Consider the following 17,096-nt stretch of genomic DNA (forward strand, 5'->3'; position numbering starts at 1 on the left):
TCAGGGAAGATCAAAGGAGCTGCTGCTGCTACTGTGCCAAATTACCTCCTAAATATTAATGACTGCATGACCCACCGGTGTATCACGTTTTTGAGGTTTTCTTTGTTTTTAAGGTTGAGATTTTTTTTGTTCTATTTCCCAGGATATTGGGAAATCTTACCTTTAATCCTCTAAAGTGAACATGTTATGAAAAAACACAAGCAAGGAAATAAATATATTCATTATTTTTGACAAATTTATAACCTTTGATTCCCGTCGTGCGTGATTTCAAGGATAGAAATCCGCGGCGATTTCGTCAAAATATTGAAATAACACTTCGCAGAATGTGCGCTCATCTCTAGGAAGCCTCACTTAAGAAAATAAAACTTAATACTTTAAAAAAATGTGTGTATCCAGGGAAAAAAACGAGTAAAAACTTTGAGAGCGGTTAGGTTAAATTTTTTCCGCAACAATATTAGGCCCTCTAGCAAGCACATAAATTAATTTAATTAATTTTTTTGAGAAATGCAAAGATGACCATGGACCACGGCTGAATGTCCTTTATTCTTTTCCTGAGACATTTCCGTAGACTCTTCTATTTGATTGATGGCGAGTACGCACGCACTTCTATGTACGCACTTTTACGGACTCGACTTCGGACGATTTTTCATGGAAAAAGTAGGTGAAAGGAATGGGCGTTACGTATTTCTTATGAATGGATGGCTTCGTTTATATGCATAGAGCGTTGGGAACTGGAGTTCTGGTCATTGTGATTTTTTTTTCAGTCTGTGCTCTTTTTTCGGAGGAACTTCTCGAACAAATAAATATAGCAGCAAGACTATTATTACTTACTTCACTAGACATTTATTTATTTCTATCCTTTATGCAATGAGGGATTTTTCTTTGTCCTTGAAAAATGAAACGTGAGACGTTGTGAGTTGGTTAAAGTTTAGTACTTCTTTCATGTAACATATCCACTCCCACACAAACACCTCTTATTTGAACGTCTCATATTTTCTCTACTCACATTTCATTAAAGGCATCACCCCACGAATCTGGAGTGGTACGGATTTCCGGTGGAGTATTCGTATACCGGGTCGTAGGTTATGGAGGCGAGAGTGATTCTGTTCATTTTTCCCTAATTGCCGTGAAAAACGGCCCCGAAGATACGGCTTTGAGCGTTCGAAGTTCGATTGGAGCGCGCCAGCCCTGTGCGGCGCCGTATCGTCCGGGCCGTTTTTTAAGGCAATTAGGAAGAAATGGACGGAATCACCCTCCTCTCCATAACATACGACCCCGGATAGGCATAATCCACCTGAAATCCGTACCACCTCAGATTCGTGGGGTGATGCCTTTAATTCACTGTCATTATTATTCTATTATTTTCTGGAGTTATTGTCAAAACATTGATTACTAACCTCTTTCGTAAATATTCCTAAATATATATATATATAATAAATATTCTACGTTCCAGAATGGGAAATCAGTCGACTCGACAGTTGGCCACACATCGAAAACACGTTATACATTCGTGGAGTGTAATCTATTCACAGGATCCGAAATTATTGAATGACGCTATCAGGTAAGCGACAATTTTGTCCTTCTGGTTGTAGGTATCGGTAGATAATTTCTAATCCTAATAGCTAATTTTATCCTTCACCACGAGTTATTCTTATCCATGGTACATAAAACAACAAGCACGAGAGACCGATAGGATGACCTTATCCAGATTAAGCGCACGTGTAGCGCGATGCGATGGGCTGAAAAACAACTTGATGAGGTTCAGTCAGCTTTTGGATGCTTTACGTGTACAGCTCAGAACACAACAAACGACATCCTCAACATCACATTCCATCCAGAAACTAGAGATTTTCGATCAGAAAATCCTGAGAGACTAGATAGAAATTTGGGAATTCAAGAAATTCTCTGACAGATAAGTACATAGATGTTTCCCGGGGTTTTTTTTTTCTCTCACGGAAAAAACATTTTATTTATTAATTCAAGAAAAAGAATGGAAGTAGAAATTTTAGCACAAAAACTCATCCAAAACGTAACGAAGGTTTCTTTCTTCCGGAAGGTTTTTTTTTCTTCCGTTTTTCTTTCTTTCTTTTCTTTTCTTTCTTTATCTGAAAAGATAATGTCTTCTATAGAGAGTGTAAAAATTCTCTGTATGCAATTTCTTACGACCATCTCACCTGAAAAACATATTTTCAAATTTTCTCTTGTTAAGGTTCTATTTAATTTCAAGGGAAGTTGGTGAAATAAAGAAAACAATAAAGAGAAAATAGAGAAGAATTAGAATCCAAGAGAAAATTAAACTTTTCTACATAACGTGTGATTCCTTTTGTCTGTTCGCTAGATACTACAACAATAGGGATGTTTTTCTTTCTTCTCTCCTTTTTTTCTTTCTTTCTTTCGTTCTTTATTCCTTTGTTAACGACCGTATATTCCCTTAATTACTTCCATCCCAGAATCTACGCGTTATCTCTTCAGGAAGATTTTTTGTGGATGTGCAAAATTCTGGGAAAAAAATCAAAGTTCCATCAATGTTGTGCCAGGCGCACTTTTAAAAATTCACTGAATATTGAAATAAAAATTTTATTTCCAAGTCTTTATCATAAATTTTATATTATATTATATTAAACACTTTATATTTATATTATATATTATAATTATTTTTATATAATACAAGACATTTTATATTATATTAAATATTTGTCATGTTTGTATTATATTTTAAATATATATATATATTAAATTCTATTTTACGTATTAAACTATCTTATATTTGCATCTTATTTCCCTTAATCATTCGAGAAGCTTTGAACGAAACGAATTTAAATTTAAATTAATTTAATTGATCGATTTTCGCCTCTTTCTCTTCTTTTCTCGACGTTGAAGAATGACGTAGCTCCATTTTCTAAGTAGAAGGACTGCATTTCGTGAATGTTCACGATTTAATAGAAACATTTATTCGTTCGCATTCCATTACCGTTCGCTTAAAATTTATATGAAAACAACTGCATGGGTAGCCATTCGTTTTACGTATTTCCCCCCAAAAAAAAAATTGCTCTCCGGATCTTTTATGTACGCGAAAATTCACGTGATCACCAAAATCACCGCAATTCCTCAACAAGTTGAGTTGAGGTAGTAATACGATAAGTGCTAAGGACACTTGAAGGTTCTTTTTTCCCCCTTTCATCGTTTTGGCCTCCTCAATGGGATGTGACATCTATGCACTCTAAGAGGACTCTTCCTTCGGAACTGGAACTTCCTCGACTCGTCGCTTGACTACGCACACAATTGTTTACATTTCGAAGGACCAGCACCGGCAACGCATCCGCGAAAAAAAAACGCTGAAAATCTGACGTCGTCATCCGAACAACACAACGTCTAAACAACGAATTTCACTGATTGAATGACGTTTGAGGGAACACAGATACGATGGAGGACGTCAGCAAATAAACTTAAGACATTCTCAACGAAGATTTTTCTCCGGATTAACGCATCCCGTAAAAACCAAAATAAATTCCATCTGGATTTTTCTGAAACTGTCCAAAATTCTCCAATTGAGTTACACAGATTCCAAAGGACATTCTCTTTAGTAATACTTATGATTAGTAGTCGATGAAAAATAATGATAGGTATTAAACTATAAATTCATAACCTGTGGATTTTGCCAGTCATTTTCGGGAATTCTCCAACAGAAATTTTTGGAATTTTTTTTTTGCCGAAAATAAGCTCTTCAGTAAATTTCTGTAGTATTCTGTAGTACTTTTACTGCACAAATCTGTACTGTACATTTATAAAATTCATAACTTTATATATAACTATATGATTAAGTGGATAAGTAAATGAATGAAAGAAGAACAGCTTTATGTATTCAGGAAAATCAAAGAAACAAAAAAAAACAGGCATCCGCAATTCTATTTTTATCCATATTTTTGACAATATAAAGGGAATTTCATGCCATTTTTCCCATACAGGTGACAGGTGACAGCAAAACCTTCAATATTTTCCTCAATAACTAAAACGCCAGAAATCTCTCCCTCTTCTTTAAATTCTATTATCTGATTCGTAGGAATTTTTCCAAGAAAACATCGTCCTGAATGAGTTCAAGGGGACCATCGGAATGGAAATCAGTTTACAAGTAACATTTATCGAATATCAGTGCTAATGTTAATAGTTCAACGTTCAGGAAGCGTAATTTAATTTTCCCCTTACGCGTTGCCTCATAAAGTGAGGACAAAACAGACGATTTACCGTTATGAGAAAATCTTAGCTCATTTCTTCGAGAAAGTTCGAGAGTTCGAAATCCGACTTTTGTCCAGAAAAAAAAATGATAAAGATGGGCTCAAGCATTCAAACTGACTAATTTTTACTGCTCGCTTCGCTTCTGTCCGTTTTTCAGGATAAAATGCTCATAATTTGTGTCCGCATCCCCGACTTGCCAGCTATTTTCCTCCAACATAAGTAGCTCCCTAAGGAACCATACGGATAATGGTAGTCATAATACTTGCTTCTGAGAACTTTTTTTCCCGGGGAAGAATTTTTCAAACTTCTCGCATAGAGCGCAATATTTTGTGCGAGTAAAAACCGAAACAAGTTCTATGGCTGTAATTTTTGTTCGAGAGTCCACGATACGTCAGTCTGTTTGTCCTGGATTGTTCCTCTTAAAATCAAATAAATTATGCATATCCGTTATTCGTCCTGATTTCGCCTCATACATCATTTCGGAAGAGCTCAAGGGAAAGGGAAACTAGCTGGATTCTACGATCCAGCATCATCACATCGTTGTCATTGTGCTGGAAATTTCTTGACGTCAACGAGAAACTGACGAAATTCACCAAAAACAATTTGCGTCTTTACGGAGAAAAATTCTCCCAAAGCTATTTTTGGTGAAGAAGAATTTGGACAATGTTATGTTAGTGGTTGAGGGAGAAAAGAGGAGGACATGTGACGTCACAATTTTTTTTTCGCTGCCCATTCTACAACATAGTTTTAAGCGCTTTAAGTTTTTGAGTTAGTAAGCAGCAATCCCAGCCGACACACATCTAAATTCGACCAAAAATTAACGGAATTCTCAGTTCGACTGGGGTAATACGGTAATTTAGTGAATTATTCTAATCATTTAATGGATTTTATGCCGGAGAATCATTCGGGAAGGGAAAATGGAACGATTATAAATTGGCTTATGTGACATCTACGAAATAAGAGGTTTATTTTATTTGTTGAGAAAAGGAGAATGTGTTCCTATGGTAAAAAAAAACATACCCTCCAGAAGACAGTGTCGCGATGTCTTTTCTCCTCGAAGCGCACTCTTAGAAGAGCAAAGCCGTTCTGGTGTCAAGATTTTCATAGAAAATTATGGCTTTTTTGTCAAATATCATATTTTTTAGGGAAAAAAATTAAATTAAAATAATTAATAAAATATTAAGAATATTTCGCAGGATTTTCACAGGATCAGCGCATTTTCTCGGAGCGCACTTTTAGAACGGCAAAGCGCATTTTAAAATCAAAATTTTGTTAGAAAATTATGGCTTTTTCTTGAATGTCATATATTTGAGAGAAAAAAATAAGAAATTTAAAGGTAAAATAGTTCACAACTTGTCAGTGGATTTTTGCTAAGCATTAATTTTTCCCAGGATGTTGTGTTTTCTTTTTTTTGCAGCTGATGCAAACTTTTTCTTACTTTTACTGACTTTTACATTAAACCAAGTGATTTTCACTTTGCCTCTAAAGGGTAATCCTGTACGGATAGGATAATTATCACGTAGCGCAACGGATCACAGAATTTTTTTTTCTGGATTTGTTTATTAATGTTAAATCTTCCGTTCCGTTTTCCGTTCCAAGCATTCCGTTAACGGTCCACGATCTTCTATCTTCTTGAATAAATCCATATTTTTAAAAAACTGACAGTTTTCTCTGTTGTACCATGGAAAAAACTGCTTAGAAGAACCATAGAAGCTCACAACTTTACAAAATTTACAGTTTTTTTTCTCGTACGATATGAGGAACCCCGTGAAAGAAGGAAATTCGTAGAATGTATAGGATTAAGCATCAACGACTCGAGCATCCTTGGTATCCTGAAACGCCCACTCGCGGCTCGTGTTTCTCTCAACTCAGAAAAGTACGCGATAATGCTTTTATCCTGCGTCAATCGACGAAATCGTTGACTACGTCACAAATCGAGTAAATCCAAAGAAAGGAAGATGGTGAAGGCGACAAGAATAGACTAACAATGTGTTCCTCCAAAAGATAAAGGATGTAACGAAGGGGAAATGTTGACCTCTTTCATATTTTGAACATGGGACAAGGGGGACATTTCGTAAAGATTCAATAATTCCGCTAGGGTGATCGCAGTTCCGTCCACTTCCTCGAATTTCAGGGTGAGGGAACGTCGAGAAACTGTGTTTTTTCTAGGACCACTAAAAATAAACCGTAGTTTCGGGAATTATGGAAATTTCTATTGTTTTGTTCAGTAAATCTACCATTTCTAGATTTTCTCCCTTTTTGATTTGAGATTTCTTCCTCATGATAAGGATATTGTCGAAAAAATCCGTGAAGCTTGTCCTCATCTTATTATTTTAATGAAAAATTATGTCTGAGCTAAATCTCAATAGCAAAAAATTATTTTTCTAAGCACTACATATTCTATAGGGTCCACCGAGTAAACACTTAAAAATTATTCGTCTTTTTAGCCCCTAGGTTTAGCTTTTTTCAAAAAATTTTGATCAGCACTTACAGATTGCTCGGAATTTTGGGAAGGTTAGGAAAATTCATAAACCACTCTGTGTGAAAAAAGATAAAGATGAAACTACTAGCAGGAAAATTTCATATTTTTCCTATATGACTGTAAAAACTCTTTTTTTGTAAATATTGTATGATAACATTTGTTTTTTTTTCAGTGAAGCATGGCTCAAAGCCGCTGAGCTGACACCAACATGGGTATGGGCACTTGTGGATCTTCCCGAAACGATGCACGCTAATTACAAGGAAAACGCTAAATTTGTGCATCTTATTCAGCAAGTTCGATTTTTTTTTCTAAACTATTATTTTTGCAAATTTAATGTTTGTTTCATTCACGGGAAACAATTTTATACCTACATAGGGGCTCATCTAAAACATTTTAACGCTAGTACAATAGGACCGAAAAATTATATGGAAATGAGAGAAAATTATTAATTATTAAAAACATATTATTTTTTACCAATCATTTCAAGGTTTCATTTTAAAAGATTTAGAAAATTTCAGCAGCAAATACAAAGAGAAAAATTAATTTTCATAGCAGAGGAAGAAAATTTTTAAAAAATAGTTAGAGATTCTGGAAGCAGCACTGTACCAGATTCCATCTATTGCTGCTTGATCTAAGTAACTTATGTTAAGTTAAGAATTAGGAGTATTAGAATGAAGACTTCTTTAAATTGACATTAAAGCACAACACTATTTGACTACTGTAACTTTTAACTTGTAATTTTTAAGGATTTTTTCTCAATCACCAAGTAATTCAGCTACAAGCATATTTCTATCAGTTTTCTACTCCTTGAAGAAACTTTTTTTTTTCTTTCTGAAACAATGCTTTGGAAAAGTTTTAGCGGTTCTAGCAAAGTACTTCTGCACCAAAAAACTTCGATAAGAACAAAGAAATTTTTGGAGACACATTGAAAACTAATTTTATTTCATTTTTTTCAAATCACTTTACCAATTTTATTTTTACTGCTATTTTTACAATTTATTTTTTACTATTCACTACTATTTTTACTACTAATTTTTCTACTATTTTTACTACTAATTTTTACTACTTTTACTACTTACTTTTTATTTTTACTACTCACGCTTCTTTTGAAGTGTTTATTCGTAACTAACGCCTCCATATTTACTATGATGATCTTGTTTTCGTTTTCGGTTGAGGCTGAAAGGGATGAGAAAGTGTTCTCTGGGGTAGTGAGTGCTACGAGGCACAGACCACGCCACATTCTAAGCTATGGAATGGCGAATAAGTTTTGGCAGAGAACACAAAAAAAAACCCCGCATGACAGATTTCGTTGGACCAAAAACAATGAACGTCTTATGCATCGCTGACGTCTTCTTCTGTCATGCGCCTATGAAGAACGAACGAACGACCGAACGAACGGACAGAAAAAAGTGAGCAAATTCAATACAGCCGCCGTCGCGTAGGCGACAACAGATTTCTATTTTCTATTTGACGTCGTTTTGAAGACACACGGCTGGGGATCTCCTCAACACCTATCCTGTCAATTTTTTAATAAAAATTTGATAATTTCAAAAAAAATAGATCCGACCCGCGCTCACACCTCTTTTTTTTCCCTTAGGCACTCCTGGTTATTTTTTTTTGCACGAAACTATATTCATCTTTACGTGGGACGAGTAAATAAGTTCGTTTAAAAAAAATTCAAACGTTCTCCTTTTTCTTGAAACCTCTGCATACTTCTGTCTATGTTTTCGATTTTTTTTCTTTTTTTCTTTTTTTTTCTATTTTCTAATAGTGTGCCGGCGAGTTTTAGCGGATGCCAAATAAATGGATCCACATAAAAACATCGCAGAAAAAACTATTGCTATATTAAATTAAATTTAAAAAAACTATTTAAAAACCAATATTAAAAAAAATGCAAATTTTATTTTGTGGCGTCAAGACGTAATTTCTCAGTTTATTCCTAATTTATTAATTCATCAAGTTACCGGAAGAATAGCTTAGAAAAATCCTAAAATAAATGTTCGAAAATCAGAAAACCCGTCAAAATTCCATGGTCAAACAATTTTGATAGATGACCATTGTATCACGTCAGGCTATGCATTTGATTAATCGTTTTAAAAGCTGTTTACTCAAAGAAATTTGTCATTTGAATGATTTTTGAATGGGAATATGACATAGTGCATTGAAGGGAATCTCTGGAAAAACAAAAATATCAATAAAGTTGGATCCGAGGAGGGTGGCTAGGGATTTGCCATTGCCCTTAGTCGGAAGAATTCACGTAGCAATGCGTTAAGTTTCTTTTCCGTTTAGGAACAATCTATCCAGCATACATATATTCCAATGTTAAATAATGAATAAATATAGCGATAAATAAACTAATTTTGTAGATTTAAATTTGAGAAAAATTTTTTTGGAGTTTTACGTTTTTTTAAAGAAGTTTTACGTGGTGAACACGCAAAACTTCAGATGAGATTTTTCGCTGAAAATTGACGGGACTTCAGGAGGTTAAGTAAGAATAGCCATCCGTGAATTCAATTTGTCGCCGACGATCACAACAATTCCCCCCGTTATATTTAGGTGCGTGATTTTCTGCATCTACTTATCAAAGTACACAAATGCGATCCGGAAATGATTAAAACGTTAGCGTTTCGACTTGGAGAAAGACATAAGTGAGTTTTTCACAGATTTTCTTCCTTGAAAAAAAAACTCTTAGTATTCACAGGAAATTTCTTATTTTGTTTTCGGATAGCACAGATATTTTACAGACAGAATAGAATTTTACACAGAGATTTTACTTTTTTTGTAGAATTTTACACAGAGATTTTCCTCCATTAAAAAAAAACTCTTAGTAATCAGAGGAAATCGTCTTTAATTTGTTTCCGGATAACACAGGGTCCCAATCAATCGGAAATTCTCTTTTTTTTACTAATGCAAAATTGATGAAAATATATTCGTGGATAAAAAGATGACTAAGTAACGATATAGGATGGTTGGTTAAATAATTTGAGCAGTGGGAAGCGAAAGGAACAACTTGAATGAATGAGTAAAGATGAGAACTAGTGAATCTCTCGATCATTCGATAATCCTTTAAAAACTCAGATGAATGTTCGATCGATTGTGCATCGAATGATGGTTGATCAAACCCATGTATGAACTTTCATAAAATCATATAATTGCTCGAGTGTGCGTAGAATAATGAATAATTAGGCCCGTGAATGAATGAATGAATGAATGAATGAATGAATGAATGAATGAATGAATGAATGAATGAATGAATGAGTGCGTGATTGAATGGGCAAATGAATGAAGGTCTATGTAAAGGAATAAGGCAGCGAACATGCAACTCATTTAAAGCGATTATGGAATCCAGTAGAAAATGAATAAGCTCCAAACATTTAGAAAAAACAAGAGGAAAAAAATCTCCTTTGAAAAATGAGGGAACGTCCATTTTGATGGTTGAGCTAATGAAACGTCTAGGATCTAGGAATCTAGAGATCAATCACAAAGATAAGTCTTTGGGCAGAGAGTTGAGCTGAGACATTCCTGAAATTTCACTAAATGCACTAAAATAATTATTTAACCTTGTGCAATTTTGCTGAAATTCACCAGAATACGGAGTTACAAAAAGAAATCTGTCGATTTCTATTGTTGTTAAGTAAAAAAAAAATTCTGCAGCCGCCCCAAGGAGTACATGGATAAGGAAATATGGATTATCGATCATTGAACAGTGATCAAAACTGGAAGATGTTTTTTTCAGGCTCTACATGAATGAAGGGAACGATAACTCGTATTGGGCACCATTCGCTGTACAACTACCAATAATTATGGCAAAAACCTATATGGACGTTGTAAATCAGGATAATCGGTAAGGAAAACACGATCAATAATCACAACGATCAATTAGTATGCCAGTGAATGTGCAAAAGCGTGGCCATTTCAGGTTTTCCATGCTTTCCATGTTGGTTGTTGAACGTAGACCAAAGAATCATTTAATTTTAAATTATTTAACTTTGATAGTTTCTCACTTGGCTCTCGCCAACGCAAAAAAAAAACTTCCGCCAATTTTTTAAAGTTCAATTTCTTTTAAATTGATTTAATTTAATTTTTTAATTAATTTTCAAATTAACTTTTTCAATTTAAATTTGATTTTTTCAAATTTAATTTTCCTTAATTTTACTTCATGCACGAAAAAATAATAAAATAAGCAAAATTTCTAAAGTACAGCTGATTTTTTAGCAGATTTTTAGCTTCTTCGACTGGCTGCGCAGAAAAGAAAACTTTAAAAAATATGATAGAATTATTTTGAAGATGTTCCGTAGTGCTGTTCCGTAGTGTTTTACCCTACCGAGGCTAAAATCGACTTTTTCAGATAATTTCAACCTTAGCTGCTTAATTTCCAATAACAGAAAATACATACATTCTCTTCCCCAAAGTTTTGCAATGGCTTAGGACGGTTACTGTGGAATTATGCAAACTTTTTGGCTGTTACTGTCTATGTTTCGCTTCGCTAATCCTGCTCTCTTTCCTATTCCTTTTTCCCGCATTCTTCCTCTTTTTTCCCTGTACTACACAGATTTCTTCCTGAATTACCAAAAAAATCTTTTCTCTTAGTAGAGAATTTGATATATGAAATATATTTAAAAATTTTGCTTCTTTTTTCATCGCTTAAAATCTTCTCAGTTACGAAGGAACCTAAGAGGAAGTGCAGTGAATCTAACAATGTTTTCAATCCAAGAAACGGTGAGAATAGTTCCAAAAGTCTGTGCTTGCTTGCTATGCTAACCATGTTTTTCTAGCTGGGCCTCAGGGTGAAGGTCTTGATCGATCGAAAAAATTTATTCGATTTCATTTTTCATCATGTACAAGTTCTGTTCTAGAGAAGTTTTAGAAAATCCCAGGATACATTTTTTTGGGTTTAAAGGCCGCTGGAAACTATGTAGCACAAAATGTCAGTAAACAGACGATTTAGGTAGAGAAGATCTTTGATTCTTTCAAACAAGGCCTTTTTTTCTAGAAGTTGTTAATTTTCAGGAAAAAAATATTCCTAGATCAGCAACCGTTAGGGAAGGTTTAGAATAAAGAACAAACTGTCTAATGAATAACTCAAAAAAAATTGTGCTTTGCGCTCCAGAAACGACTACATAGTTTACCCTCCAAATTTCCTCTTGAAAATACTAGAAACTGATCCAGAACTTGTTTTGTAGCACTCACATGAGAACATTAAACTTTTTTCTTTACTCTTTCTGCTTTTGATTTTTTTTTGATTTTTCGTAACTCTTCCTAACAATAGGATTAATTTTGCTGCTACGCAAGTGGCTCACAGTTGAGGATCTATTATTTTTTTCTTCTCCTTTCTTCTTTTTGCCTTCGTATCGAGCACTGGTTTGAATCCAGCCTAAGCTAAAAAAATTAAATTAATTTTTAAACTAAATTTGTAATTTCGCTATTTCTTCCAGGTCTTTAATGTGTCTTTACATTGTTAGTGGCTCAAATTCAGAAATTATTCATTCAAATAATTCAGAAAGCGAAAATCTCTCGAGGAAATGTACTTTTTCCAGAGAATCTACTTATTCTTTTTTTTTCTCCTTTCTTTTCTTCTGAAGAATGTACTTATTCTTTTTTCTTCTCGACGTTATAATAATGAAAGGTGATACTTCCTCTCGGCGGATGGCATAGGAAAGTAAATCTGAGAAATGCTAAAAGAAAATCAGGATGAAAAAACTATAGAGTCCTAAAAAGGGAACGGATAACTGGAGCAGGAAGCCTCATTTCCGGATTCCTATCAATTATTTTTTAAATGTTCCAATTTTCCCTGCGGGACCTCTGCCTCTGTGAACATTAAATCTTTATTTAAATAGAAGAAAGAATAGAAAACGCAAAGAAACAACAGAAGCGATTTTTTACATTCATTTGTCGAATCCGGTCGACTCCTAAGGTCCCATATTTCCAGGATCCGTCGAATTTTACGAGTACGAGTTCACGGGGATAAAAGTGAAGAGGAGGAGTTAATTGACGCTTGGCGACAGTTAATGAATACGATTGTGGAATCCATGAAGAGAGGATACGAGGGATGTGCATCCCAAAAAACACCGATGAGGCTCAGCATTACAAAGTGATTTTAGGGGAAAAAAATCCTGTTCCATATGATTTTCCTGGAATTTCTTGACTCGTTTACTGTTTAGCAGTATAATCTCAATGGCTTCATTACGTTCCGGACGTAGTCGATCAGCATCACATTTTCTGGAGCCTACACTTTCTCCTGTGATGAGTTAGTTCCGATTTTCTGCTCAGGACTTATAGAATTCCAAGAATTTTTTCTTCTGGATTTTCAGCTTGTAACATCAGTTCCGGAAGCTCTTCACCGGCGTTGAATTGCCGTAGTCGAAGCATTTTTCGTAACAGAGCGCAACGATACAGTAATGATTTTACCGATATGAGGAGGTAAGCGTAACGTTCAGCAGGAAATCACACACCATCATCATTATAAAGAAAATCTCAAAAAAATCCTGAATTTCAGGTTAAGTTCACCGAATAGTCGTCATGTGATGCTGAACAGTAGTGATCTACAACTCTTACAAATCGATCGAAAGAATAGTCGAGAACAACGACGTTCATTGACGTTAATTCCATTTCCTTAACAGGAAAAGATCTCAGTTACAATGTTTTCTCATGTTCTGTGCATTATATGATCTATTTGAAAAGAAAACATCATTTTCTCTTCATTTCCTGCAGAATTTCTATTTTTCTGCTTATCGTAACCAATTTGTTACGTCTCCACCTTTTTTGTTGTTGTACAAGAAAAAATCACGTGTATTCTGGCTACATATTTCATTTCAACCGCCACTTTCATTTCCTTTTTGCTTTTTTTTCTTAATTATAAAATTCAAATGTTTATTTGGAAGAAATTTATTCATTGTATATACGTATACGAGTTTTAAACGTTTTTTTAAAGTTCAATTTAGTGTTTTTGTGTACTTCAATGAAAAAATCAGCGCTATTACGGTAACACGCATCCATCATTGAAACTGAGTACTGAATTTGTCTATCGTCAAATTTTTCAAAAGAATTACATTTAGAGTCCGCTGATGAAAGATGTAAAGTTAAAGTAGGGACGATAAAACCCTTGAGATGCACCTCATTAAAACTTCGCGTTATTTCCGGTTATTTCCTTTATTTTTATCCTCTTCTTATCTTTATTTTTATCTTCAGTTTTATTCTCTTGTAAATTTAATTCCTCATTGATGAAAAGATCAGTGAGTTTTTTTTTTTGGAGAAAATACATTATTATAAAGTAATTATTGATCAATGAATGATAGATTTCTCGAGCTAGCATCAGCTTGAAGAGAAAACAACGGAAAAATTCCAATTTAAAGAGAGAACAACGGAAAAATCAACATTTCAACAGAATGCGTAGGAAATACAGTAACTTATTCAATGTCTACAGTACAACTGCTGCAGCGGACTTCCAAACCATACTTCCGGAGTATTCCAGAGTTAGAACAATTAACGTAAAGAGTAAATATCTGCAACATAATGGAAAACACATTTGTCTTTAAGCGTTTAAACACTGATGTGGAAAAAAAACTCAAAATGTTTGCTTTTTTTCCACGATTTTTTGAAATTTGACCCGGTTCTCTTATCCGTTTCGTTTTACGCTCTGCAGATCTGCAGATTTCTTCAAGAAGCTTGTCTATGATATTTCCATTTTGTAAATTACCATCGTAATATTCTGAAAGCTGTTTATTAAAGTTATAGTAGTGCCGAAACGATATGAAACACTGTGCTGTTACGCAAGCGGTTGCGCTCGAAGCGGTGCTGCGGAGCGGAGCGGCTATAATCTAGATGGGACCCTATTCCGCGCACTACTTCGCGATGGTCCAACTTCTATTCCTACCGCTACGCTCCACTGCGCCACTTCGTATGCAGCGTACCGTGCTTGATGTCGTTTTGACCTTATCATATCCCTTCTGATTAGTGGATTTTCCCGTAGATCCTATGAAATTTAGCTATTCCGAATTCAGCAGTAGATTTCAAAGAAAAATTATTAAAGAAGCTGGAAGGATTCGAGCCTGAATTCCCACATAAACAGGTAGGTCACATGAGCGACTATCGATGACTATCGGTGCACTCCTCCTGGTCTGGCGGGAGGAACGATTTTCAACTAACGGCGTGAGGCGCTGGTCGTGTGGACTTATCGATTCGAATCCGACACAGCGTCCCTTTTCCAAATTATTCGTGCACCATCGAATCCTTACTGTTCTTATCGTTTTCGTTCCTCTTCTTTATTTTTATTCGTCATACCTTCCGTGACAGCAACCCTCCACTACTTGCAAATTCCATGCGGAGTGCCGAATTTTAAAGCCATCACTCCACGAATCTAAGGTGGTACGAATTTCAGGTGAAGTATTCGTATACGGCATAGTAGATCATGGAGAGGTGGCTGATTCCGTTCATTTCTTCCTAACTGCCGTAAAAAACGGCCCGGAAGATGCGGCGTGTGCACACGGCTGGCGCGCTCCAATCGGACTCGTTGTAGAAAATAGCGAGCCGGAACGCTCGAAGCAGTATCTTCCGGGCGGTTTTTTACGGCAATTAGGAAGAAATGGCCGGAATTACCCGCTCTCCTTAATCTACGATCCCGTATACGAGTACTCCACCGGAAATCCGTAACACTCCAGATTCGTGGGGTGATGCCTTTAAGGAAGCGAGGAACGGTCTGGCTGTTCGAATTTCCCGAACAAGGCACCTACCAACGTGACACGTATGCGAGCGTAGGCGTACGCGTATGCGCCTGCGATCAATAGACAATCAATAGGCTGGTGAGCTTGTCTCTCCCGGTCGTTGGTAGAGGGTGCGCGTACGCTTGCGTTCTGCGGACGACACACGTCCCTCGAAGAAAAAATTCGACGAACAGTGATGTTTTTTTCAGGACAATTCGCTAGGATTGAGCGTGATCGCACTTATATCTGTGTGATCTACACCACTGACGTTGTGTTTTCTTGCAGAGATCACAACATTGTCAATTTCGTGATGCGCTGCCTCTGAGGTGTGTTTTCCTTTCTTTTCTCTGCTACTTCAGTAAATCTGCACTTTTCCACCTGTTTCTCTTTCCTTTTCTCTTTTTTTCATTCTAAATGATGGTTTATTGTCATGACTATGTATTCTAAAAATAAACATCCAGAATTCTATATTTTTCTTACATTCGTTAGTTCTCAAATGGAAAAACACGTTTTCGGTTAGAAATTGATGTTTGGTTAGAATTTTGTAGTATCATTGAATTACTGTGTTCTGCTTTTCCTTAGGGACTTTATATATGCCTCAAATCGTTGTTGTATGAGAACTGTGATTTATCGAAAAGATGATTGAGAGGTGGTTGCAAAAAATGCTCGAAATGACCAGGTTCCGAACATTTACAAATTTCTACTAATTTATAAACTCAAAAAATTTAAAAATAAATTTAACGGGACAGCTGTGTTAATTATTCTTAGCGATTAAACTGTTTCACATTCGAGAACGTATCTAGAACGACTTTTAAATCTTTCTAAATATAAAAGAGATTAAAGAACATTTCCAGTTACTCCATAAATTTGTTTTCCGCAACGCTCGACGCAATTAGAACTAAGCCGTTTCTCCCCTACCGTAGTTGAAATAGGATCCTGAGAAGTGTTCAGCTGTTTTTTTTTTGCCGAGGTTGCTAATTTGTTGCAATATGTGCAAAACATTTTCTGTAAATTGGGAATGAAGGAATTCTAGACGTGTTTAGGAAAAGAAATTTCCTTCTTTTTAATTGGGCCACTATTTTGTATTTGACAAACAAATAAATATGCGTCAGTATGAGTTGAATTTTCGAGGTTTAGGGATTAACGCTTTAAGAAATTCCAAAATAAGTGTACTAAGAGTATCTGAGAAACGATGTCATTTCAGCATGGATATTCCGGCATTAAGATGTTAGCGATGAAATATTTGTCTGCACCAGCATCGTCAACACAATGCCTACGTCTTTTTTCTGATGGTCCCATCCGCGGAGAACTACCGGGACCCTTAAGAGCAAAAAATCTGGAAAAGTTCCTCTTTCTACACCTCAATGCACCAGTTTTTCTGTTCGATTTCTTTTTTTCGATTTATTGATTTGTTGTATCGGTGAAAATTTGTTTACATTATTGTTAGCTGTGATCTTGTTACTGTTTTTCGTTAATATTGGTGATGTCTCTTCGGTAAACAAAAAAAATTTTAGAAATATCAAAAGTGTACAAATATAGATAAAAAGTTAAAATAAGGAGACAGGGGACAAACAGGTTAGAACATTGTCATCTATTCTATTTCTTTTAAATGGTTTCCATGTGGGTGCGGGACAAGAGGTACCCGTGAAAACCGGCTGACCGCTCCTGTCCTCCCTTCAGCA

The 17,096-nt window shown here is 35.4% G+C and overlaps 1 protein-coding gene across 2 annotated transcripts; it reads left to right on the forward strand.

The window, feature by feature from the left end:
* Positions 1-1,454: 1,454 nt before the first annotated feature.
* On the forward strand, positions 1,455-16,646 carry RB195_020797 (uncharacterized protein; the record flags this gene model as incomplete). 2 transcript variants are annotated; one of them, XM_064189267.1, is made up of 12 exons in its annotated part: positions 1,455-1,561; positions 6,888-7,008; positions 9,272-9,363; positions 10,452-10,559; positions 12,645-12,806; positions 12,877-12,962; positions 13,027-13,135; positions 13,212-13,303; positions 14,701-14,783; positions 15,624-15,644; positions 15,700-15,740; positions 16,619-16,646. In XM_064189267.1, the coding sequence occupies 12 exons, from the start codon at positions 1,455-1,457 to the stop codon at positions 16,644-16,646; spliced, it is 1,050 nt and encodes a 349-aa protein (XP_064045147.1). The 2 variants fall into 2 exon arrangements, with proteins under 2 accessions (XP_064045147.1, XP_064045148.1); XM_064189266.1 differs by lacking the exons at positions 14,701-14,783; positions 15,624-15,644; positions 15,700-15,740; positions 16,619-16,646 and having other exon boundaries at positions 13,212-13,332.
* Between the last annotated feature and the right edge of the window lie 450 nt (positions 16,647-17,096).

This window comes from Necator americanus, chromosome II (assembly GCF_031761385.1).
Source record: "Necator americanus strain Aroian chromosome II, whole genome shotgun sequence".
NCBI lineage: Eukaryota > Metazoa > Nematoda > Chromadorea > Rhabditida > Ancylostomatidae > Necator > Necator americanus.